At 39.4% G+C, this 27388-nt stretch overlaps 1 protein-coding gene across 1 annotated transcript; it reads left to right on the top strand.

Moving 5' to 3' along the window:
* Window positions 1-339: 339 nt before the first annotated feature.
* On the top strand, window positions 340-26647 carry LOC118818941 (calretinin-like). Its single transcript, XM_036586507.1, has 11 exons — window positions 340-1580; window positions 4179-4255; window positions 4861-4950; window positions 15805-15885; window positions 18749-18805; window positions 19976-20053; window positions 20607-20662; window positions 21567-21606; window positions 23993-24046; window positions 24802-24873; window positions 26531-26647. Exons 1-11 carry the CDS (start codon window positions 1496-1498, stop codon window positions 26645-26647), a joined length of 807 nt encoding a protein of 268 aa, XP_036442400.1. The 5' UTR covers window positions 340-1495.
* The last annotated feature ends 741 nt before the right edge of the window (window positions 26648-27388 follow it).

The raw sequence follows: 27388 nt of genomic DNA, 5'->3' as shown, positions 1-27388 counted from the left end.
GGCAGATTAAGTGTTGTCTACTGAATTTTCTTTTCAGTCAGGCTAAATTGGCTATTTGGGATGGGACAAATGGGATGGGACAAATATGATGGGGTGGGGGCGGGCGGGGGTCTTACTAACCCAGACACAGTGATCATGTGTTTATTCTCTGCTGCCTTTGAGCAAAGATTTGCTTTCATGTTGTTCAGTGATTTGGAGACGTTGCAGAACATGATGTTTGTTGATGCAGTGAGTTCAGGTGTTGATGAACAGCAGAGTGTCTGTGATCTTTATCACTGTAGAAACTGTGATAATTTATTCTTTGTGTGTGCAGGGTGTGGGTCAGTGCAGGGTGTTTTCTGGGGTATTTGGGGTATTTTGAGGGGTATTAGGGGGTATTTTTGAGGAGTGTTTGTGGGGTGTTACGAGGTATTTTGGAGTGTTTAGTGGTATTTGCTGGTGCTTTGGAGTATTTAGTGGCATTTGCTGGTGTTTTGGAGTGTTTAGTGGGTCTTTGAGGGTATTAGGGGTATTTTGCTGTATACTTTTGGGTAAATATGGTGTATTCTGAGGGATATTTGGGGGTATTTTTGAGTATTTGTGGGATGTATGGTGGTATTTTGGAGTATTTTGTGGTATTTGCTGGTGTTCTGGAGTGTTTAGTGGTTTTTGAGGGCACTTGGGTATTTTACTGTATACGTTTGGGTAAACTGAGCGTGTTTTGGACTATTTAAGGGGTATTATGGTATACTCGGTGTACTTGGTGGTATTAATAAATATTTAGAGGGATTTCTGTGTTGGGCTGTAGGTTTACTGTCGTGTGTGTGTTTGTGTGTTTGTGTGTGTTTACAGAGGGGGGTCACTGTCAGGGTGAAGCCTGTAGCTGGTGGTGACCTCACCCATTAGTTTATGTGTTGTTATGTGCCTTTTCTGCCGGTGTCCAGTAAAGAGCATTTCTTGCAGCAGAAGCATGGCTACCCCTGTGTCTTACTCTCTGTTGACATCACAGTATTTTGGAATGGAGTATGCAGGGGGTGTTTGGGGTATTGGGGCTGTTTTAGGGTATTTGAAGGACATTCAGGGGCATTCTGTTGGTAAGTAGGAGTACTTACAGGCATTTTGTGGATATTTAGGTGTATTTAGGCTGTATTTTGGATGTTTAGGGGGTATTTCGGTTGTTTTAGGGAGTATTTGAGGCCTATTCTGTTGGTATTTTGCAAATATTTGTGTAGCATTGGGAGGGTGTGGAGAATTTAAAGCAGACAAGTTTAAAGGCGTCTTAAAACTCAAAGTCTCTCTCTCTCTCAGTCAGACAGAGTTGTGTTCGCCCACTGCCAGCCAGTGGTGGAACTGCAGGCACACTGAAAGAGAGAGAGAGAGAGGGGGTGGAGTGAGTGGAGGAGGAGGGAGATGCTGGGGGGTTTGTTAATAACACAGAGCTGATAGTGAGAGTGTTGTGAGAGTGTTTGAAGGACTGAGGAGTGTTACAGTGTGAGGGAAGAGCAGAGAGACAGAGATGGCTCAGTCTGCGCCGCACCTGCATCTGGCAGAGCTCACCGCCACACAGTTCATGGACGTGTGGAGACACTTCGACAGCGACGGTGAGTTACGCTCTGACCAACATCAGCATCAACATCAGCATCTAACCTCTGATATCAAACACAGAGAGTAAAGTGATGTATTCTGCTTGAGTTTGTTCGGTTGCTCCAGTCTGGTCTGGTGCAGAAACTCAGCTGAACACTGAAGATCTGGGACTGAAGTTAAAGTGGAGGATAAAAAATTTTCTCGTTTCAGATATTTTTATGTGAGACAGACCGAGCCAGAAATAGTTACTGACCACTTGAGAAAAAAAAACCCCAAAAAGTTAAATGAACGTTAAGGATTTTATTGTTGTTAATTAATTAACAACAGCAAAAAAACAGTAATAATCATCAATTTTCTGAGTGAAGGAGTTCAGATCCACTTTCAGCTGCTCATTCAGAGGCTGTGGATGAGGCACTGGGCTTGTTTGTGTGCTTGTTTTTGTACATTTTATGGACTGACTTTGTAAGAAAGCCAGAGAAAACATGTTTAGGCTTCAGAAATTCTTACCATATATAGATGCTTACATATCACCACTATCAGAACAAAACCTTGTATCATTTTTGTCATTGTTTTTTACCTAATTTAAAAAAAGGCTGTTACCCATTACAATGTATATAAAATGGATCAATGGAAATGATCCAAAATAAATGAAATAGCTCTTGTTGCATTAACTTCCATTCAAATGTTTTTTTTTTCAGTTTTTGACATAATTTGAAAATGCCTGTTACTTCAAAAAATGTCTGGTTCCATGGACTTACATTCTCCTCCCTTTCTCCTTTTTTACCAGCTCAGCTTCTCCAATGTATTTCAGGTCATCACAATCTGACTTTGTGTTGGTGTCACTTTCAGTGAAATCTACACAGAAAGCTGATCACAAGAGACACAAATGACACAACAGCAGATATTCAGTGCAGCTGTGTGCACTGCTTTGCGTCTTCATCCGTGCAGTCGTACCTGAGCACAGGTAGAGTTAGGAACAGGAAAAATGAACATTTCAAAAAATATATATATTCATATTTCATGTAAGATAATCTCCGCACAGCCCCGGGAATGAAAACTAGGTCATAAGCAGTGAACACATGAATGCATGCATTCGCTTTTCCATAAGCTCTGCGGAGTTGGGGGGATTGGGGGGATTGGGGACTGAGGGATTTAGAGTAATGCGTTACGTTCAGAAGTCATCATGCTTGTGCTCACTCTGCTCCCTATGCTGTACTCCCTATTCCTTAAAGTCAGAACTCAAAGGGTTAAAGTGGCTGTTGTGCACACTTAGCTCAGAGCGCAGACCTGTCCTGTCCATGCTTCGTCCACAGATGTGCTCTTGCATAGCTGGCTTGCCAGAATAGTAATGATGTTCTTATCTGCTGGCTTCTCCACGTCTGTTTGAAAGGAAATAGACAAGCAAAGCAAAGCAAGAGACTGAAGGCATGAAATTATGCTCGAAACTTTCTGCTGCTGCCGATGATGATGATTTTAGCCCGGTTGTCATGGAATCCCCACCCTGACCACACCCAGTCTTGACACCCAGGCTCCATCCTGTACGCTCTTAAAAAGGTGATTCTTCAAGTGTTGTTTAGTACAGGCAATGGTTCTTTTTGGAACCATGAGTTCTATATAGACCCATTTGCATGCTTGAATGCTTTCATTTGAAATCACCAAAAAGGGTTCTGCTAATATTATGATGTCAAGCTTGTTACAATAGAAGAACCCTTTTTGGTGCTATATAGAACCATTTTCAAATGGGTTTTATATAGTGCCATATACAACACATTCTCCATCCATTTGAAGACCAAATGGTTCTATATAGAACTCATGGTTCTAAATAGAATTATTGCCTTTATTAAAGAACACTTGAAGAGTCATCTTTTTACATATATATATATACACACACACGAGGCTGAAAGCAAATTTTAAAGAATCCGAGGATACGAACCAAAGAAGTGACTGCGCCTTTTTAACAGCGAGCTCGAACACATTCTGGGTGATGCGCCCAGCTGTTAGTCAGTGAAGCTTCATGATGGCTCCTGTGATGCTAACGAAGATGAAACTGTACCTTCAAGGAGTGACTGGTGTTCGTTGGCAGTCATGATTGTTTACCTCTGGACCTTGTAATTCAGAGGATCCAGTGGTATAAAACATATTGGGCTCTGAACATTTTTACTTAACACAGGGTGTGATAGAAGCGATTTTTCGAAAACCCTGTTCATTCTGGCCATAGAGAAATGGGGCTTGGACGCATAGTTCCTAATATGGGCAGTAGGAGCATGGCGCTGACTACAAAATGACGACACCTCTACAGTGGTCTATACACTGCTAACATGCTGTCATTAAAGGTTACAGTACTGTTACCATTATTCAGTGTTGTGGCCTTAAATTAGCTGATGAATGCAGACTGACTTGTTTAGGACTCAAAGATTAGAACTATTGACTTAGGACTTGACTTGAGACTCGCATGTACTTACTCGGGACTTGAATCAAGACTTGAATATCTTGACTTGGGACTTGTCTCGAGACTTGAGTGTGAAAACTTACTTGTTACTTGCAACTTAGTGACCTGTTCCCACCTCTGGTATCAGGTGACGTAAACTAAACGTTTTGCATCTTCTCTTTTCTAGGTAATGGCTACATCGAGGGTCAAGAGCTAGAGAACTTTCTTGAGGAGCTCGAGACAACATGGAAAGGAATAAGCACAGTGAGTCCACTGTTTAACTAGTTTTTCATGGCCTTTATGGTCTATTGTTGCACAGTCAGTAGAGACATAGAGCTGCTGCCACTGTTTTCTATTCCTAACAACTAACCCAAACCTGCTTAAACTATGACTTACATTCACAGTCAGTTATCTAGAACTTCCAGAAGACCTAGTGTGATATTTTTCCTTAACAAAATTGTAAATTAAATTGTGATTGGTTTATTAAATTAAATTGGTTGTGATTGTTTTATCTCAGAACGGCCGTCTTTGTGGAGAGGTGGGAATTGTTTTCACAGCAGGGGGGTCTCACCCCTCCTCTTTCCCCACTCATTGCTCGCTAGCATCTCAATAACATTTTAAACACATAGACAACAGTCCTAGTTCATCTAATGCCAGTTTACATGGGGAAAGTTATTTTCTTTGAGTATATTAATTAATAACATCAAGTAATTGAGATCAATTGAGTCAATTGAGGAATGACCACTAGGGGGCGTGCAGGAAGAATCCACATACATATAACTGAGTAAATAGAACCTGTTAGACAGTAACCTGAGTCTACTTTTAAAGTATTAATGCATAAGTGTTATTATATCTATCATTTATTTCAGGACCCTGTGAACTTTTCATTCAAAGGGAGGATGGAGGAGTTCATGCAGAAATTTGACGAGAATTCTGACGGGAAAATTGAGATGTTAGAGGTAAATAAATCTGAAAGATCCTTTTTGACTGTAATGATGGTGTAGAACCTTGAAGAGACACAACTCTTTAAAGTAAAGGTTCTTGGCTTGGACAGAGAGTTCTAGAAAAAATCTTCAACTGGTATTGAACCTTATTACATGGTAATTTTTAAACTGCAAGGGAGTGATATCTTCGAGTGAAATCATCCTATGTCCAGTAAATATATCTAATATTTCTCATTATAAGATTATTATAAGATCATTACCAATTTCAAGACATTTTTACTCATTTTAAGTCATTTTATCTAGTAAAATGATGTTCAATTTGCAAGGCTTTTTGCATGTTTCAAGAAATAATGCTTTAATGAATAAAAATGATCATATAATTTTACTAAAATGTCCACCAAGAGGTAGAATAGAATTATCTTATAATAATCTCCAAACAGTCTCATAATAAGAAATACTGACAAGATTTATAATGTTTAATTACCATCCATTTTAGTTACCATCCATGGAAAGATTTGTTAGGTGTTTTTGCACCTTTATTTTAAAGAGTGCACGGTAGGGGTGGGAGTCTCTAAGCACCTCACGAGTCGATTACGATTCAGAGGGCTGCGATGCGATTATAAAACCATTATCGATGCACCTTGATGCATCTTTTTTTGATGATGATTTTGATTATGATTTATTTTTTTCTCACCGTGTGATGACTTGGTACTTTTAAAGCAAAGTATTTATAATAGTCCATAATGAATTTACAAATATCTTTTATTAATAAACCAAATGGAAGTGATGTGGCAAGTCAACTGGAAGGCTCTAATTCACTGCTCTTGTTTGGAGCACATGAGATGCAGGCTGCCACTCATCTGCGATAAAATGCTCAGTTACAGGGAAATAAATTCTGTGGCAGTGGGTGTCCGCTCAGCAGATTACAGTTATTCTACCCCTTTTCTTCAGTGATACGGGGTGTCAGTGAAATATTTTCGAGACGGGTCGCTGTATCTCGGCTCCAAAGTGTGCGACATAGCGCGAAAGCCCTGATTCTCAACGTGAATGAGAGTGGATGCAAATCCTTGGCAATAAAAGTTGCCGGACGGAAAATGGGTGGAAACGTAATATGGTTTTCCCCTTCAGCTCCATAGAAGCCAAAGTGCTTCCATACGCTAGCTCAAGGGTCGGCAACCTGCAGCTCTTTTACTGGCCGTTTGCGGCTCCACATCAGAATTAGATTTGTAGGTAATAATAAAATAATCCTCCTTTGCAGTAAAATAAAGCTCTGCTGATCGTTCAAACAGTTTTAACAATAGATGATCTTAAACGCTGGAGTTAATGTAGCCTACAACCGCTAGTTCACCCAGCTAGTACAAAGGCAAAGAGAAAGATTTGAGATGAACATCAATAATTTGGAGACGAATAGACGTTTATAATCACTCCAGCTAGTTTCCCGATATGTTTAATCTGCAACGAGAAACTTCTTCTCATTCACCAGCTTCTTGTTTGAATTTACCCGTTCCACCTTAAATGGTGCAGCAGTTACATTCTGGCACCTCAGGCACCATTTAAGGTGGAACGGGAAAATTCGAACGAAAAGCTGGTGAATGAGAAGTGACTTCAGCCTCGTAATAAGTAGAACATTAAGAGACATTTTTCAAGAAACTGTTCCACTTTTGCAGAAAAGTTTCCAGCTGGTAATACAAGAAATGCTGCTACAGCTGAGCTAAAGCTTAAAGCAGAGCAAAGTAAGTCTACGTTTTTGTTTGTATTATATTTTTAGCCTGTACTAGTGTACTAGTTAGCATGTGCTGAGACTCATGTACAGCCAATATGGTGAACTGGATTCAAAATGTTGTGGCTCCCAAGGTGGAATGACCGTATTAGCATTTGGGTTGCGACCCCTGCACTAGCTTTTAATATAGTGTGCACACCACAGACTGTCCGGGCGCTGCACTTTCGCACTTTGCACAGTTCCGCCTTTTGCGTTCCGTCAACGTTATGTTATGAATTAAAATTTAGAAAATCGATTTTTGACATTTGTGAATCGATTCAGAATCGTCCATTGTCTGCATTGCAATGCATCTAAGACGCAATTTTTCCCCCCACCCCTAGTGCACGGTAGTGTTGGCTGGTATCCTTCAAACTCCAAATATTACCACGGTATACAGTATTAGTGTAGGGGCGAGTAAAAATACTAAGTGATATAAAAGCGTTTATGTTACTTCTTCTGGCTTGTCCTGCGTTATTTTAAAATAATAATAAAAAAAAACACAAAAAGTTTAGTTCACTTACGTGGTCACCAGATAAGTGAACGCAAACCCAATCTATTGCTACATGTTAACGTCGCTGCTAACTAGAAGAGAGGAGCATTAGTTCAGCTAGTGTGATAACAGCTCTGCTCACCACAGAACATGTTTTGTTCTGGCTAGCTAAAGCACTTACACAAGTTTAGATAATAATGATTCAGATCTGAGGGAGTGAAGTCAAGTGGCTAGTGCTGAAGTGACAGAAAGGAGAAATTAAACCTGTTCTGTGGTGTTTGGATCTGTAGCCTGATTGACTAACTTCACGTTAGTTTAGCGAGCTGGCTACAGACCCAAACAGCCCCACACACCACAATACGGGTTTGATTCTAACTGCTGCTCTGCTGAAGTGTACATGGTAAAATCTAATGTCTGAGAGAGTAAAGTGGAGTGACTGGTGTTGGAGTGACAGAAAACCAAAATCAAGCCTGTTCTATTGTGTCTGGGACTGCAGGGTCTTGGCTAAGCTAATGTTACCTTAGTTAGCAGGACAAACGCCCCACACAGCACAGGCTTGGTTACAGCTAAATGATGCTAAAATGACCCCCACTTAGAGGATATCTGAGAGCGCAGAGAAGAGTGACTGGCGTCAGAAAACAAATCATTGATCCCTCTAAGGTATACATGGGTGGAATTTGTTTATTAAGCCATTCAGATGTAGAATAAAAATTCATAAGTTTGAAATACCTTCTTCATTTTGAAGTATTGCAGTATACCTTATTACTGTTACACCACCCAACCATAGTGCAGAGGAACCCTGAGAGAACAGCAGAGAGAGAAATGGAGAGCTGGAAGAGGATTATGACTGTGGAGGAGGTGGATATGATGAAGGAATGAGAGAGGGAGGGGTTAAAAGAGGGGAGATGGAATAAAGGGTGCAGAGTTACATCCATCAGGATGATGGAGAGAGAGTAGATGGACGAGATTATTGATGCTGGAAAACAAAACCTCGCTAATCCAGAGAAAGAGATCATACACATTAATCACTCATCCTCCTTTTCTCCATCTTCCTCATGTTTATTTTCCTTCCTGAACGTTTCTAACCGGCCCGTCAGCAGTGTTCGTTCTCTGTCCTACAGCTGCTTGTATGTGTGTCCTTTCCCCTCCACTAGTTCTGTCCATCAGCTGAATGGGTGCAAAGAGAATTCAGACAAGGTCTAGAGCATCGTCCAGCTGGTGAAAGCTTCCTTAGTGCAGGCTAGAGGTGTGTGGATTATCTTAAACCCGTCCTCCATCCTGAGTAATTTATACAACTCACTGCATCCAGAAACTATCAGCAGGGGAACTGAAATTGGTATTACTCTGTTTTCTTTTTGGATCCTTTTGGTCTAAAATAAACCTATCAAAATTGTTTAAACCTCAGTTCCCAAAAGTTTAGGCAGTATGTGATATTTTATGCTAATAAAAAAGAAAGCAGTGATTAGTAAATTATATTTGACCTGCATTATATTGAAACACATGTTTTTTTGTAACTATACATTAATGCTAGATTTGATGCCTTCAGCGAGTTCCAAAGAAGTTGAGAAAGGTGCATGTTTACCATTGAGTTACACCAGCTTTCCTTTTATCAGCACTTAATTTCGTTTTAGTGTTGAAGAGACAAGCTGATCCACTTTTAAAAGCAGAATACTTCGCTATTCTTGTGCTGCGGAACCATATGGGTCCTTTGCTTTTATTTTTGTGCCTTACAGTGTGCCATACGTTTTTGATGAGAGGTTTTGATGAGCTAGCACCTGCCCTTACGCAGCCATGCTGTTGTAAAATGTGCAGGATGTGGTTTGCCGCTAACATGTTGAAATAAGCATGGACATGCCCAGTGTACAAAATACTCCCTGGTATTCAGGGGTCCTATGTTGGCTGGCTACTCCAGCATTGGCTGGCTGCTAATTCACTCACTGTAGTAGCGCTGATGCTTTAGTAGCAGCAAGATGTTTGTTTTAATTTTCTTCTTTTGGAAAAGCTCTTCTGGACCTTGATAATGCAGTCTTTCTAGACAGTATCTTAGATCTTCCACTTCTCTGCTATCTTCAGTTTGAGAAAAAATAAACAATTCACTGTTTTCACTCTTTCCAAAGTATTTAGATTTAATTAAATATGCTGCGGCACATTGTAAATTTTTGCAGAGATATCCCAGAAATACAGTTACAGTTGCTAGGGTATGAGGGACCAACTGGGTAGACCAGTTTGTTCCATTGCCACCCTGAGGCAGAACAGTGCTGCATGTCTAGTTAGTTAAGACTAACAAAGACAAAAGCTGATTGTGGGCGAAGCAGCTAAACAATGAGCTGAATTGAGTGTCTGTCATAATAAGTTTATTTTCAGGGTCGCCCCAGAATTTTGATTTTGAGACATTCAGGGGGTCCATGTGGTTAATTAGGGGGTCCTGGATGCCCCAGAACCCCCTGCATTTTGCACCTTGGACATTTCTGAAAAAGACATTGTCTGGAAGGCTGCATATGTTGCTTCAAAATGTGTATGTATATAAGATGTGCAAGCTGCCAACCAAAACCCCCCATGCCCCCTGACAGAAGCTGGATTTTGAATTTCTAGAAGTTTGTTTACTTCTCTGGCTGGGAGAACACTACATCCATTATTCCCATAAACAACTAGAAAGGTGGACTCGTCAGACCACAATACACGTTTCCACTCAGTACCAGTCTATTTCAGACGAGCTCAAGCCCAGAGAAGTTGGCGACATTTCTGAATATTGTAGATATATGACCTCAACTTCAGAGAAGAACTGTGTTTATTGATGACAGATTACCAAAGTATTCATGAGCCCATGTGGTGATCTCCATGCTGGTTTTAATGTGGTGTCATCTAAAGGGGTCAAAGTTCATTCACTTGTATTTTTCGGCTTTTACAGAGATTTCTCTGAATTCCCTGGATCTTTTGATAATGATATGCGCTGTAGAGGTGAAATACCTAAAATCTTGCAATCTGTCATTGATGAACATTGTACTTAAACTGTTGAACTATTTGCTGATGCATTTTTGGCACAGTGGTGAGCCTCGACCCTTCCTTGCTCATAAAGGACTCACCCTTTCCTGGATGATCCTTTTAAACCCAAGCATAATTGCAAGATGTTTTTGAACATTTTCACAACGTTCCTCCTCTTAAATTTCTGCAGTTCCAACTTTTTGTGAATATGTTACAGGCATCAATTTCAAAATGAACGTGTATTTATGGAACATGAAGTTGCTAAGGTAAAACTTTAAATATCTTGTCTGTGTACTGTTTTTTAGTTGCTTGTGACATTCTGCCCTAATCTTTTTGTACTTGAAAACATGTAACGAATAAATGGAACAAATTAGTACTGAAACTAGGGCTCAGTTTGAGGGGGCTGCAGTGGTATGCCATCCACTTGTTAACCCCTTAAATGGCCAGGGCCCACCACTGGGCCCAAAAGAGTAGCTCAGCCAGTTTATGTTGAAGTCTCAGTAGTTATTGAATAATAAGCCTTAGTATGTAATAAGCCTGGTATTTTAAAGGGGATTGAAAAAAGACAAAAATCACCCCATGTAGACCTGTCCAGGGTGTATCCTGCCTTCCGCCCAATGACAGCTGGGATAGGCTCCAGCACCCCACCGTGACCCAGAAGGATAAGCGGTTTAGATGATGGATGGATGAATCACCCCATGTACAACTACTATGTCCCCCCACACATATAAATTAATAATCATAAATGTTGAATGTTTAGGAAAAAACTCCGGACTTCTACGGGTTACAGAAATCACAATGCTCTAATCATCAGTCGTTAAGTCATTAATGGAAGGGTAAACTGGCTTTATGTTCCTCAGACTGAGGAGTTGAACGTAAACTCAGGTGTTCATTTTGCTTCCAGCACACACTTTAAAACTCTCCTCTTTAATCCTGAGATTGAGCTCAAGTGTTCCAGTCAGAAAGATCTTATCTTCAAAGCTAGCTGTGGAAAGGCAGCTTATTCTGACTCTTTCTCAAACACTTTATAAAGCGATAAACTATGACCTAAAGTACTGAGCATAAGCTCCAACTCTTAAAGCTGAAACCTGAGATAAGCCAGTTTTGTTTTTATCGTATTGGTCCCTCTCTAGACGAAGCTTGTCTTGGACATAGAGATAAATTTAAAGAGCCTCACTGGAGTTTTTAGGAAGGTAGCAGTGGGTCTGAGCACTATGGCAGTGTTTAATACTCATTCAGAGCCTGAAAATATTGTAAAGCACTGAAAAATCTTCATAGGGAAAGCTCAAAAAACATGCTTTGAAAAGTATTGTTATTATTAAGCACCATTTAATCGGGTCTGTCTCGTAGTGACATATGGACAGTTTTCCCCCAGAATGTTCTGTCTTCTGTTTGGGTCTCCAGGCTTCTGCATGGCAGGTAAATGATTCCTCCGACTTTTTCCATCCATCGTGTTGCTGGTCATCCTCTTCCTCTTTTACCTTTACTCTGTTCTAAGCATATTGATGTTGACTTTTTTCCCTATCACTTTCATATGTATAAGGTTGAAGTGGATATATGCACTGTATGCACTGAAAGTACATTAAATAACAAAAACTACATTTTCTGTAAGCTTTCTGTAAATACATTTTCCTTCTCTTTAGTAATAAATACAAGCTCTGTCAGGTTTATAGACATTCCTTTTGCACAGAGTAGCAGCATTCAAGAAGAATGTGTTCATTAATATAAACATCACTTGATACTGTGATATATTTGGAAACTGAAGAGATAATGATTATCAATACTGCTCAGCACTAATTCAGCTGTTTAATTAAAAATGTTGCATTAAAAACATTTTTTTAATGCCAAAAAGATATGAATTTCTTTTTTAAATAGCAGTATATGTATGCAATATCTGTGATGGACTGGCAAACTGTCCAATGAGTTTCCTGCCTTCTGACCCAAGAGGATAAGCGGCTTAGATAATGTGTGTGTGTGTGTGTGTGTGTATGTGTGTGTGTGTGTGTGTGTGTGTGTGGAACCCCCTAATTAACCTCTTGAACCCCTGAAAAGGGTCCCTGAAAATTAATCTATTACATGATGTTGTCCTTTTGGGTAAAATAGTGACATAGTGAAACTATGGGTAATATGTAATATGGGTAACATAGTGAAAGCTCATTGTTTAGCTGCTTCCCCCACAATCAGCTTCTGTCTTTGGTTTTCTTAACGAACTACTGAAGCATCAGTGCCACTATGGCAAGTAAGTTAGCAGTTAGCCAATGCTGGAGTAGCCAGCCAACGTGGGACCCCCCTGAATGCCAGGGGTATTTCACACACTGGGGACTATTAGCAGTCAGGACTGGATTTGAGAATGAACCATAGATTCATAGCATGTATATGAGACGTTAGCTTCAAGCTGACAGGGCTTTTCCCCCACTGGTTTCACTACTACACGGCTCAAGCCCACACATGGACTTTGGACAAACAAAGCTTGTAACAGGGAATATTTCAACTTAAATCCGAACTCTGAACATTATTCGATTACCCTGTTAGCCCATAACTGCTTGTTAAATAAAATTTATTAAGTACGGTTAAGTTCAGTGTGTTTTCATGCCTTTGACTTCATTTGCATGAAGTTTGTGACTGTGAACATGTGTGTGTTTTTGAGATTGAGTGTTTTTTTTCTTCTCCAAGCTGGGTGTGCCAAGAGTTTTCACCTTTTGTTTTCTATTTGCTCCCCCTTCTGCTGTGCTGTGGCTGCTTTCTTTGTAATTGTTCACAATCTCCACTCAGATGAGGAACAGTATCATGTGATCAGCTTGTGAGCTTGTGAAAGCAGTTTCACCAAAATGCAGTGACTGTACTTCAAAGGGTCCACAATAACGTTACTGTGCATGTTTAATATTGTTACATACCGAATTACCAAATACTGGTCTACTTCCAAGCCGTTCTTGCAGTTTGATTTGCCCTCAGGGTGCCCAGGGATGTCCTAGGAGAGACAACTTTGTTCTTAAACAAGCCTTTTGCTTTACTTCATTTGACACCTTTTCTTGGTTTGCATTCATGTTTCCACTCATGAAAATAGGGAATGGAGGGAAATACTGTCACATTCAGAGGATTAGTGTCAGAGCCCTATGTGACGGGTTTGTGACAGATTTTGTGCAGATTATATTTGTACATTACAAACGGACTATTAATGTGATTGTGCTGCAATCCATATGGACTCTCCTACACGAGAGTTTGGAATTAAAGGCCGATGCTTTTATGCGCCTGACCTGTTCGTTAACCTTCTTTAAGTGTGATATATTTATATTGCAAGTTTTTGTTCTGTGCTTTTTTTGCATTATGCTACATGAAGTGGGAGGAGGGGGATAAACTAGAGCATCACACAGTGACCTGGTTTAGAGAAAATGTAAACCTAAAGCAGATACACACATCTGTCTGACCTGACTGCATGTCCTGTGTTATGTAAGAGGTTGGATTTATTCTCGAATTTACCTAAAGAAGCAGCATGTTGACTGGTTGTAGAGACATTAAAGGGAAATTCCACCGATTTTACAAAATGTCAGCATAATTAAGTAGTTGAGATGTCAACAAAGTCATTCTGAGTGGTTTGTTGTGAAGCAGTTCTCAGATTTCTTTAAAGTGGTGGTGATAGGAACCAGGGGTCACCATGACTACAACACAAATATAGACATTTTATTTACTATCCAAAACCACCAGTAAATGTACGTGTGTCTTCTGAGTTTTAGATGGAATGTTGACAGACTCAGTTTATATCACAATACCTACATTTAGAGCCAGTTATTCATTCAACCTAATGAGAAACTGTAGAACAGACTCAGTTTATATCACAATACCTACATTTAAAGCCAGTTATTCATTCAACCTAATGAGAAACTGTAGAACAGACTCAGTTTATATCACAATACCTACATTTAAAGCCAGTTATTCATTCAACCTAATGAGAAACTGTAGAACAGACTCAGTTCATATCACAATACCTACATTTAGAGCCAGTTATTCATTCAACCTAATAAGAAACTGTTGTTTGTTTATTATATTAGAAAACTGCTAAAGCCATTTAACCATCACACTGGACAAAGCTTGTGTGGGCTGTTTTGGTGAGGTTGCCAGTCTTTACAGGTTTACAACAGCATTGATTTTCCAAAAGTGTATTCATTGTCCCGTAGAGAAAAACAGCTTCACACAGGCCTCGCTCGAATGCTAATGGCGTCCTCAGAGGTTTATTAGACCATCTTCTCAAGCACTGGCAAGCTTGGCCTAAAGGAAGAACTTTGTATGTCTCAGTAAAAGCTGTGAAAGTGGCCGGTTTAAGTGGACAGATGGCTGCGGAGCTTTGTGGACGTTCGGGACTGGGGGGGTCTGGGAAGGTTTTAGTGTCTCTTCAGTGGTCCGGTGCTGGGGGCTCTCTGCCAAAAACGGAACGGATAACGCAGCGCCTCTCATCCCTGTCCAGCACTCGGGGCCTGCAGGTCCTAATCCAGTGTGGAGGCTTAAGGCTGAAGGTGCTGTTCTGGGTTGAGTAGGCAGAGATTGGGGTGAACTGGACTGTAGCTGAGAGCTGTAAGGGCTCCAAGTGCTTCTGTCCAAGGTGCTGAAATCCCTTTACACACTCCAGCAGCTATGGAGAGGTTTTGGTGGGCTTGGAGAAAGAGGTTGTGGTGCACTCCGCAGCACAACATGACTGTTTTATAGTATTTCTGCTTGTGTTTGTGTTTAGTGAATAATATCCTGTAACAATAACAATATGATAATAAGTTTAGGTGCAAAGTTGCATGTCGAACGCCAGCCAGCATGCTTCTGTTAATGTAGATGCAACTACAGTGAAAATCCTTACATTCACAGCTATTTGCATTTTTTGCAGTTTAACATTAGATACAGTATTTATAAGCCTCCTTAAAACCTTAAACAATGTTCCAGACATTGTCTATTGTCTATTCTTTTATAACCTGTTATTTTACAGGTGTATGTATGTATATTCGTATGCAAAAGTTTGGCACTCTGGGTCAAATTCTATGTTTTGTTGATTTTCTATGTTAAAATGTGTTAACACATCCTCTACATAGATCTATTTTGACAATATGACATTTTTCTGCAAATTTCAGCACACAATTTCTTTTTAACATATTAAAAAAAAACTTAAAATATAAAATGTGCTTTTCCACAAGCCACATTTTACGTTTTAATTTTCCTCCAATAATGTTAAATTCAGCAAATAAACAGTAATTACACATTAAAATGTGCAGTGTGTTCTCTGTAGAAGAAGTGTTAACTTATTTACACTTACAGAAAATCAACAGTACATGGAGTTTAGGGTGTGCAAACTTTCGCACACAACTGTATGTAAGAAAGGAAGAAAAGAAAAATGTCAGTTTTCCCACATGTTCAGTTTATTGCTGTTATTTTTTACCTATATGTTTAATAAAAACATACTACAGTTAGAACTGAAGCATTAAAAGTATTTAAATTTTGATATTTGGTTGGTATAAATCAGTTTTCACTAAATCTCTCTCTCTCTCGCTCTCTCTCTCTCTCTCTCTCTCTCTCTCTCTCTCTCTGTCTCTCTCTCCCTCTCTCCCTCTCCCTTTCTCTCTCTCTCTCTCTCTCTCTCTTTCTCTTTCTCTGTCCTTCTCAGCTGGCTCAGATCCTGCCTACAGAGGAGAACTTCCTGCTGTGTTTCCGACAGTTTGTGGGGTCCAGTGCGGAGTTCATGTCGGTAGGACACACATTAAAACACGTTATGATTATTTAAAGGGCAACTTTTTCAATTTCTGCATAATTCAGTGTTTTAGATGTAAACAGAGTGATTCAGAACGGTTTGATGAAATGGTTCAGATGTCTTTACAGTGAACCTACACAAGTCTGAGTGCTATGTGAGGACTATTTTGCCTCACAACACCTTGCATGTACTTTTTGCCCAAAACCTTCTCAAGACCATCATAAAACAGTGTCTCAGTCATCAGGCAGTGTATTTATTACCTTTCATGTAATCATTTTCTGTGAGGGAGCTTTGAGAAGTGGACGTCTGGTTCCTGTCACCACCACTGTAAACAATTCTACTCGGTAGGTTTCTCTAGAACGGAGTATTTCACACCAAACCACTCTGAATAACTCTGTTTACATCTTAACCATTTAATTATACAGTATTTTGTGTTAAAATTGATGGACTTCCCCTTTAATATGCATATTTCAATATATTCCCAGATTAACAATTTTTTTTTTTTTAAATAATGACTGTGTGATTTTGGTAAGGGGATATGTCATAATCACTGGGGCTGTGGAAGTCTGTAAATGTGGGTAAGAGTTCTATTTGCAGAATATCGTTCATTATTAATGGCCTGCAGCTTTCAGAGCAGCTGTACATGTATCTGTGAGAGGAGTAAAACATGGTGACTCTGTAAATAATACAACGCAACAAAATATGCTCTCTATGCTGAACATCTGGACAGCGTACAGGAAGAGGATAAAACATGCAGAATCTGGCTAATTCATCGCTGAAAGCTTTGGCACAGTTTATTTGTAGTTTATTTGTTTATTTGTTTTGTAGACTGTTTTTTTCTGTGGCAGTGGCAGGAGCCAATTAAATTTAACAGTCATGAGTAAATACCACTAGTGCTCTTGTCGCTCAGCATCTGTTTGTATTGTCATTGTCATTTTGAGCATTCGTCATGGTGCAATGATTGCTGTCTCCTATTAGTCTGACTTACACTGTAATTTTTGCATGTAATGTACAAGAAAAGGATGCAAGACTTTCAAAGGGAAATTCCACTATTTTTTCAAAAGTCCTGCTTAATTAAGCCTTTGAGATGTAAAGTCATTCAGAGAGGTTTGTTGTAAAGCGGTTCTCAGATTTCTTTATAGAGGTGGTGATAGGAACTAGGGGTCGGCATGACTACAACACAAATATAGACATTTTACTATCCAAAACCACCAGTGAACCTACATGTGTCTTCTGAGCTTTTATTTGGAATGTCGAAGATGAGAAAACAATGGAAAATCTGAAATAACCAGTTTTTTGTGGAGACTACTTTGCCTCAGTACACCCTGCTTGTATCAATGACACCTGTGGTGGCCAGATGGGGCCACTGAAAATCTTGGGGTGAGGCACATTAAAACCAAAAGCTATACATTTTGGGAATTCTCTTATGTTGTAATATACAGACTAGTTGAAAGCTGTCTCAATATAAGAGTTAAGGAATTGCATACTGATATACTTTGGTTTCTTATTTTACAGTTAATGTTACTAATTATCTGACATGCATTAGAGCTGTCAACATTGGCCAAAAATGACATTTGATTAATCCCTCTTAAAAAAACAGACGTTTGAAACATTTGAGTGTCTGTTTTTATGCATTATATCCATAAGAGAGCAAACTCATACAACAAGAGTGTCCCATCAGATTCAGTTCCTGCTCAAATTCACATTCCCCTTCACGTCCCCAGGAGCCGCATTGACTGAGCAGAAACCAGCACCAAACAATACTGCGGAAAGTAAAAAAAAACAATCAAGAAAGGTGTACATCTTTCTTTTTGCTGCAGATTTGATTATTAAATTGAGGCATCAGACTTTTTCACCTGTTTCCTTTTCCACCGTTTCAGTGCTGCGTGATTGCTCGCTGTGATTTATCAAGGCGAACATGAATTTGAGGAGGAACTGAATCGGATGCATTTGGGTGCATATTTTTCAGATGTGCCCTCAGGTTGCGAGTGCTGGAATGGTAGGCTTACTTTAGCTTACATAGCTTGCATACAACTTTAACTCAAAGTTTTGAGTTTTTTTTATACATTTCAATTATATAATCAAACTTAGAATATTCATTGACAGCCCAGGGGGGTGGGGGGCACTGGGGAGAAAGGGCGATTGTGTCAGTGTGGCTGTGCCCCACTTGGCCCCCCTTTGTCCCCTCTTGACCATTGGCATGTATGCCTCCACCATGAATGGGTTTTTTAAAAATGCCTTTTTTAAACTATCATGAAATGGATGCCTTTGTTTACATCCTAATGAACAAATCAGACAAAAATTGTAAAAAAAATCTGTGGTATTCCCTTTAGCCAGACATAAATATGTGAATATGTACATATGTGCAGGATTCATATAATCCTCTGTTATTTACAGTGTATTGCAGAGTAATATGGCCATTTGTATGAGCATTGTTGCATAGATGATATCTTTTGAAGTACTAAATGAATAGCATATACTAAATACCAGCACATTTGAGGATCCAAAACTGGGTTGTTTACTGATTTTCAGTGTTATGTTGTCATAAATATAGTTAACAGATGCAGTTTCCTCGTGGTCAGGTTACCAGGACGTCCTTGCAAAGAGCATTTGTTCACAAACAGCCTGCTGGGTTTTGTAAATCAAGCAAGAAGGCGACAGAACTCAGCCTCGTCTTTTATTGTCCTTTTATTTTTCCAGCATAGTGAAGATATAAAAACAGTAACAGAAAGCACAGCACCATATGCTAAGCCATAAATCTGCTTTCAGCGAGAGAAACGGTAGTTTTTCACTCAGGAAAGACAACAAAATAGACAACTGCCAAAAATGTTCAATCTAATATGAGTGTTTAAATTCACAGGCATGGAGAAAATACGACACTGACCGCAGCGGATACATCGAGTCCAACGAACTGAAGGTAAAACCAAAACTAATATTATTTAAACTGCTGTTCCAAAGTTTAGAATCACTGTTTCCAAAACTTTTAGTTTCATTTAGTTAAATGTATAAGATTATTCTACAAACCAATTCCAAAAACAATTGGGACAGCAGCATGTTTACCTTTGTATTACATCACCTTTCCTTTTACCAACACTTAATAATCACGTGAAGACTGAAGTTTTCAGCCACGCCACTGTACAGAGACTTTGTTGTTGTATTTTGTGTTTCATAATGTGCCACACATTTTCAATGTGAGTATTAACTGCCAGTCTAGCACCCACACTCATCTGTAGGATCTGTAGGGTAAAATGTGTATATCCCTTTCAGCAGGGGTGCTCAGTCCTGGACCTTGAGATCTACCACCCTGGAGAGTTCAGATCCAACACACACCTGGCTCTCGTATTCAGAAGTTCCTGAAGGTCTTCATTAATTGGACCCGGTGTGTTAGCTCAGGGTTGGAGCTAAACTCTGCAGGCTGGTAGATCTCCAGGCCCAGGATTGGGCACCCCTGCTGCCTTTCAGTGTTGATGATGCTTTCACAAATGTGCAGGTTATCCACTAATACAGCCCCATACCATGACACACACTGGATTTTGAACTTTACAATAATAATAATCCGAAATGTATCATCAGATCTCTATACACATTTCTACTCTGTATCAGTCCAATAGAGATGAGCTCGAGCCCAGAGAAGTCGACTGTGTTTCTGGACATTCTTGATGTGTGACTTTCACTGAGCATAGTACAGTCTTAATGTTCATTTGTGGATACAGAGACAGATGGTGCTTATTGATAATGTTTTGTCAAAGTATTCCTGAGCCCATGCAGTGATATCCATCACAGAAACATGCTGGTTTGTAATGCAGTGCCGTCCGAGGGGTCGAAGGTTACAGCCATTCTGTTGTGGTTTTCAGCCTTCCTCTTTACGCACAGGGTTTTCTCCAGGTTCCCTGACACTGTTAATTTTATTATGCATTGTAGAGGCTGAAATACTTAAAGTCCTTAAAATGTTGGGTTATTCTGCATTTTTTTGGGATGCTCTGTTTAAACCCAGCATGATTGCATCATTGCAAGTGATTCCAAACTTTTGACTATAGAAGTAATAAATGAATACATTTGAATAAAGACTTGTGTTATCTTTCTTCAGGGTTTTCTCTCTGATCTGCTGGAAAAAGCGAACAGAAGCTATGACGACAAGAAGCTGAATGAGTACACACACACTATAGTGAGTGACTAAAGTACACACCAAACAGAATAAACCAAAAGCACATTTGATATTGTCTTTATATAGTTTCATTGAACTATTCATTAAATACATCTAAACTAAACAACAGCCTTAACCAAAATTAATTATCTTGGCTAGTTTTTCAGCCTAATCTGTATCTGCTGCATCTGTAGTGTACAGTCAGTTACCATGGACAGTTTTCTCCCTGTGCTAAACAACTCAAAACATGATTATTATAAAAACCAATGGGCAGTCAGAGGGCCTCATCACCTGCCCACTGGCTTCTGTTATAAGGGTTTATCAAGTCAACAGGTTTTCTGTACTTTTCTTCGCAGAGGAACATTACTGTCCATAATAATTGACTGTGTGTACACTACAGATGCAGCAGAGTGGTTCCTTTTAGTGCTGCATTCAAAGACACCTTGACAGTCTTGTTTTTCCACCTGTGGACCTGCCAAATTTCTCTACAACATCAGGTTTTGTTCTTTTCCTGTTCCTTTTATTGTGAATTTTGATCCTCATAAAGTAATTCTGAGTTGCGTTGTTTACACAGCTGAAGATGTTTGACCTGAATGGAGATGGAAAACTCGGACTATCTGAGATGGCCAGGTGAGCTGAAAAAGCACGAAGAGTAACAATCTGTGTACTTCGCAAATGGCCAGTTTATTACCTTCACTACCTCTTGCTACACTCACTGGCCGTTTTATCAGAAACACCTACCTTGTAGCTATGCTCGTTGGCCTTTTTATCAGAAACACACATTCTGCTTTTACCTGGTGACCACTTTATTAGAAACACCTACCTTGTGCTTCCACTCACTGGCCTCTTTTTTAGAAACACCTACCTTGTACTTTCACTCATTGGCCATTTTATCAGAAATTGCAGTTTGTCAGCCCCATCTACTCCATTCATCATTGGTGATTTTCTAACCACAGGCCTGCTGTTGTCCAGATGTTATTTGGGTGGTGGTCCACTCTCAGCACAGCAGTGACACTGACACTGCTGGGTTGAAAGTGGACCACCACCCAAAAATATCCAAACATGAGCGGCTCTGTGGTCAAAATCTGACCATCAATGACGGACTTCTGGGCCAAAGTGCACCGGTGAGGATGATTGATTTGGCAGAGCCGGAAAGTTACCGTAATCTTGCTTGCTCACCCAATAAGAGGAAAAGCATATTTTACACTATAAATAACTTTTTTTCTTTTAAAATATAGTATTTTAGTTACAAAATGTAATGTTTGAGTTAAAACCAACCTTCTTTTTGGTCCTCGGCCTGCAGACATTACACCCCCCAGGATAAAATGTTTGGGCACCCCTGTGCATAAAATGATGGCAACATGGAGCTACAGGAGCAGGGTTTCTGATATAGTGGCCAAAAAGTGTACACAGTTGATAAAAATCCTACCAAGACCACTATGTGTGTGTGTGTGTGTGTGTGTGTGTGTGTGTGTGTGTGTGGAAGTGTGTGTATGTATGTATGTGTATTAAAAGTCTCTGTCTCTGCCCTCAGGCTGCTTCCAGTGCAGGAGAACTTTCTGCTGAAGTTTCAGGTAATCTCTCATAATCTTTTATTACTTTATAAAGAAACATCAGTATTAAACCACACAGAGCCGTGCAGCACACACACACACCTTGTTTCTGTGAATTGTGGAGCCTTTACCTAGACTTCTCTTTATTTCCTGTAGACTTACCCAAACCCTAACCAGACCTACTACTACCCTCACCATAACCTGACCCTTACCTTAATTTCAAAATGTAATCTCTAAATATTTCTGGTCCTCACAGTGTGAGTGTATGAACAGATTTGGTCCCCCATAAAACATGGTACACACTCACACATGCATATATATATATATATATATATATATATATATATATATATATATATATATATATACACACACACACACACACAGTATCCTAAAATACAAACCCACATACAGCACAAAGCAATGCAGCGGTGATGGACAGAGCTGCAGTGGACTGATACAGATTACTGTCTATGTGTGTGTGTTATGGTAATCTCTATAGATTAATCTCAGAGCCACAGAAACAGCAGCTTCACCCTTTTCTACACTTTATTTCTTTCCCTTTTTTTCTCCCTCTATTTCTCTCTCTCCATTTCTCTCTCTATTGCTCTCTCTGTCGTGCCTTCTGTTCAATTCACTTCAGTTCAAGGTGTTTTATTGGAAAGACAAATAATATCAAACATCACTCTCTCCTTCTCCATCTCTTTTTTCTTTGTCTATCTCTCATTCTCTCTCCTCTAATCTCTCTTTCTCTCTCACTCTCTTTTGCTCTGTTTTCCTTTCTTTGCCATCTTTCTCTCTGTCTCTCTCTTTCTTTCCTTTTCTCTCTCTCTTTCTCTCATTCAGCAGGAACAAATAATATATAAATATAATATTTTAACAGTAGAGGTTAGTGAGGTTAGTTAGTGCTGTTATTTTACTATATGTTCCATTTTCATTACACAATTAATTGGAAATAATTACATTATTCATTTTAATTTATGACATTGTTAGTAACATGATTACATTTGCATTCTGTTTATCTTCCGTACTGAAGCTTCATTTTTCTTTGTTTTGATGACAGAAACATAACGGACATCTTTTCTTTCTGCAAAAGGGCAATATAAACACAATAATAACTTTTAAATAATTCAAATCATAATAAAATCCTCTTCTGTTTACAGTCACTAATGTGGTCTGGATTAAAAGTTTGGAATCTGCACTTTTCACACAGTTTCTACACTTGTTTCTACAAGTCAGGAATAAATAAACAAAACATAAGGAGAGACCCTGAGGGACCTGGACCCTCACGTAATCTGTTCACTGGCCATTTTATCAGAAACACCTACCTTGTAGCTACACTCATTGGCCATTTTATTAGAAACACCTAACTTGTATATACACTCACTGGCCATTTTATAAGAAACACCTACCTTGTACCTTGTAGAATCTGTTCACATTTCCAATGTTCTGGTTCAGATTAAATTAGTTTAAACTGTAGTCAGTGATGTCAGAGATGTAAAACAAGCAGGTTTGATCTGTAAGGTTGAGAGAGTCTGTCGATTCTTTATTTATGATGCTTCCTGGCACAAAACAGAGTCTCAGTATTGCTGTTTCAGATTAGTTTCAGTGCTGTGTGTACGGTGTGTTTATCTCACTGAAGAGGAACATCTGTGAGCGACGTGTCTGATCTACTGAGACAGTGATGATGATTACAGATACATTTCTGAACCTCGGCTTCAGTCGAGTACAATTCATCTGTAATCCAGTGGATTAGGAGGATTATCTGACTGTTATGATATTCAATCCCCTGATAGAGGAAACTTTATTTACATGATCTGTTCTCCTTCTCTTCTTCTCTCTCACTCTTTCTTTTGCATTTACTCTCTCTCTCTCACTCTTTCTCTTTCTGTCTTTCTTTCTTTCTCCTCTTTCTCATTCACTTACTCCCTCTCTCTCCCCATCTCCCTTCCTTTCTCTCGCTCTCTCTCTGTCTCTTTCTTTCTTTCTTTCTTGCTCTTTCTTCTTCTGTTTCTCGCTCCTTTTTTTTCTCTCTCTCATTCTCTCTATCTCTTCCTGCCCCTTTCCTGCTCTCTCTCTTTCCCTCTGTCTCTTTGTATCTTCCTTTCCTTCTCCACTCTCTCTAATTCTTTCTCTCTCTCCTGCTCTCCATTTCTCTTCCTTTCTCTAGCTCTCTGTATGTCACTTTCTCTCTTTCTTGCTATCTTTCTCTCTCTCTGTTTCTCTCTCTCTCTTTTTTCTCTCATTTCTCTCTCTTCCTTTCTCTCTGTCTCACTCTCAATCTCTCCCTCTTTCTCCCTCCCCCTCCCCCCCCTCCCCTCCCTCTCTCTCTCTTTCTCTCTCTCCCCCTCTTTCTCTTATATAAACACTATAATTGAACATGTGGTATCTCTTTTTTCTTTATTAGAGATTCAAATTGTCCTCCGATGAGTTCAGTGCCATCTTCACTTACTATGACAAGGTGAGAAACACTGACCAGTAGAGTTCTTCTCAATACAGGTAGAGAGAGAGAGAGAGAGAGAGAGAGAGAGAGAGAGGAAGGGTGAACGGGGCTCAGTGTGTTTCAGAGACACGCTGTGATCTGATCACTCGAACCACCGTCTCAGCTTACACATTTACAAAGACAAGCACTACACTCTTAAAAAGATGGTTCTTCAAGGGGTCTTTAGCAAAGAAAATGGTGCATCAAAAAGGGTTCTTTTATTGTTACAAGCTTGACATCATAACAGTAGCAGAACACTTTTTGGTGCCTTATAGAACCTTTTACAAAAAGGTTCTATATAGAACCATGTATATCACATTCTACCTCAATCTGAAGAACATGTTCACCATGCAAAGAACCACCCTTTTTAAGAGTGTTGATAACCACAGAGAGTGATGTAGTAAATGTGGGCGGGTCCTGTCCTCCAGTCACCAAATCCAGAGACGCTGGAGAGGCATATCACATTGTTCTGAATGTAATTAATTGAATTGTATAATACTGTAAATTGTAGAAATGTTGATATATTTTGTCTTTGTATTGAAATGATTTTCCTCAATAAAGGTTGTTATAAAAAGTAAAACCAGATGTAAACAGCTAAACACTTCTGATCAGATCACTTCAGACTGATATTAATGACCGATATGAACAGGACCTCAGTATCAGCAGCTCTGTATTACTGTCTGCCTTCATTTGGCTCCAGAAAAAACACTTACAGCTCTGTTGTTTTCGGTTAGGATGGGAATGGCTACATTGACGAACACGAGCTGGACGCGCTGCTGAAGGACCTCTACCAAAAACACAAAATGGTGACTGAAGCATCATCATTTACTAAAAATAATCTTTTGTTATAAATCTACACTCTTAATAAAGATGGTTCTTGAAGGGTTCTTTAATAAAGACAGTGGTTACAGATAGAGCCATGAACACTCAAGGAGTATGTTAAGTGATTCTTTGCATGGTGAAATGATTCTTCAGATTGATTTTGGCCCAATCCCATTTCTTATTTTTACCCCTACGCCTTGTTTTTGAGTGTCACCTTGCCCCTTGGAACTGAGTTACATGGGGTAATGGTTGTAATCTTCCCTATGAAATGGGACCCTCAGATGAAAAAAGAACATTACTTCTTTAACAGACTACTAGCGCTGTTCTGTAGGCGACCCTGCCAATCTGCAGTGATAGCAGAGGAGGGTAAAACTCAGCAACCTCACTGCTTTGCTTTAGTTACATTTAGGGCATCATATGCCTTCAAAGAGGTGCAATTATTTATTATTGCCCACCCCTAATTCTTCAGTGATATGAAGCTTAAGTCAGTTATTTGCCAGCTTCTTGTTTGAAATTTAGCTAGCTAGCTACCAAAACATCAGCTACTACTAGTGATTTTTTATGTTTGTAATAAAGAAAAGGACCAAAATACATTGAAAGAATATTAAACTAAGATAATGCAGTGGTTACTGTAATTTTTAACAGAAAAAGTCTCACATTTGTGGGTTTCTTTGGTCTCTTGTGCAGCCATCTTGCTGGTTTTTCTTTTTTTCTCATAACACTGTTTGTGTGTTTCTGAAAAACCTCCGTTTGGAGGGACATGTAGCCCCAACACTTCACCCTAACCCTCTTTTTATTCATTTATTTATTTTATTTATCTCAACAACAATCGGGACACCCTACCCCTAGACGTGAACACGCAAAATGGAGGGGTAGGGCTAAGTGGTAGGGGTGAGGGGTAAAATGGGATTGGGCCATAGAATGTGCTGTAGATGGTTCTATATAGAACCTTTTTTAAAAGGGTTCTTTATAGCACCAAAATGGTACTTCCATTGCATACAAGCTTGACATTCTAAGTATGTAGCTAGTGTTAAGGTTACTGCAGTGTGGAACCCCGAAAACCTTCTAGGCTTTCAGAGAGGGCCCAGTGATTTCTGGGATGTTAAACATACATGTGATTTTTTTCTGTTTATTTTTATGTAATAATAATAGAATAATCATGCTTGTATTTAAACTGTGTGAGTATTGTAGTAATATTTTTTTAGGTTTTGATTGAAAACAGAAGTGTTAAATTCTTGAGACATCAAGTAGAAAACTGTTCAATTAGGATTTTTTTTTCTCTGTGGTATCCAAGGAGATACAGCCGAGCATTAATTAGTACTGTCAGTAAACTTAAAGGGGAATTCCACCAAGATTTACAAGTTTATATGTAATTCAATCATTGAGACGTAAACAGAGAGATTCAGAGTGGTTTGGTGTGAAATGGTTTAGATTTCTTTACAGTGGTGGTGATAGGAACCAGGGGTCGCCATGACTACAACACAAAGAAATTTGAACAATTGGTGTATTTTCCCTTTAACTATAACTAGCTCTCTAACCTAGCTGACTAATTACACTGTGTGTGACATAATAAACAAAATGGCCACTATGTTAATACGCTGAATGACACTTGTTGACGGCTGTGTGTGTTTGTGTGAGCAGGACTTTGACTCAGAAAGTCTGGCCAGTTCGAAGCAGAGCATCATGGCGCTGTCTGACGGAGGGAAGCTTTTCCGCACTGAGCTGGAGATTGTCCTCTGCAAGGAGCCAACGATCTGAGCCCTGACCTCACCTTTCCCTGACCCTAGACCTGAGTACGAAAAGACTACAGACACCACCCTCAAGCTTTATCCCTGTTATCATGACTACCTTCACTCATGCGCAAGACTAGATACTGAAACAAATAATGGCAAATAATTACAACAATATTCATATGTGAGAGTTGGCACTTCTTTTGCTTTACGTCTGTCAGTAGAGATTATCTTAAATGGGAAATCCACTGATTTTTCAAATTTCTGTATAATTAAATGGTTAAAGATATAAGCAGAGTCATTCAGAGTAGTTTAATGTGAAATGCTCTGTTCTAGAGAAACTTACAGAGTCAGAATTGTCCACAATGGTGGTGATAGAAACCAGTTAAGTCCACATCTAAAAGCTAACATGTTATTACATGAAATGGTTATGAATACACTGCCTGAGGACTTAAACATTGTTTTGCAATAGTTTTGAGAAGATTTTAGCCTAAAGTGTAGTAATTTTTTAATTTATTCATGGTGAACGGGTGTTGTGAGGCAAAATAGTCCCAATAGAAGAGCTCCCAAAAGAATAGTCCCAAAAGAAGGCCTACCACCAACATCAACATTCCATATAGAACTCAGAAGACACACTGGTGGTTTTGGATAGTAAATAAGATGTCTTTATTTGTGTGGCTGTCATGGCGACCCCTGGTTCCTATCACCACCACTGTAAAGAAATCTGAACTGTTTCGAACCAAACCACTCTGAATCACTCTGTTTACAT

Source organism: Colossoma macropomum, unplaced genomic scaffold (genome assembly GCF_904425465.1).
Source record: "Colossoma macropomum unplaced genomic scaffold, Colossoma_macropomum, whole genome shotgun sequence".
Classification (NCBI taxonomy): domain Eukaryota; kingdom Metazoa; phylum Chordata; class Actinopteri; order Characiformes; family Serrasalmidae; genus Colossoma; species Colossoma macropomum.
This window is presented reverse-complemented; position numbering and strand designations above follow the sequence as displayed.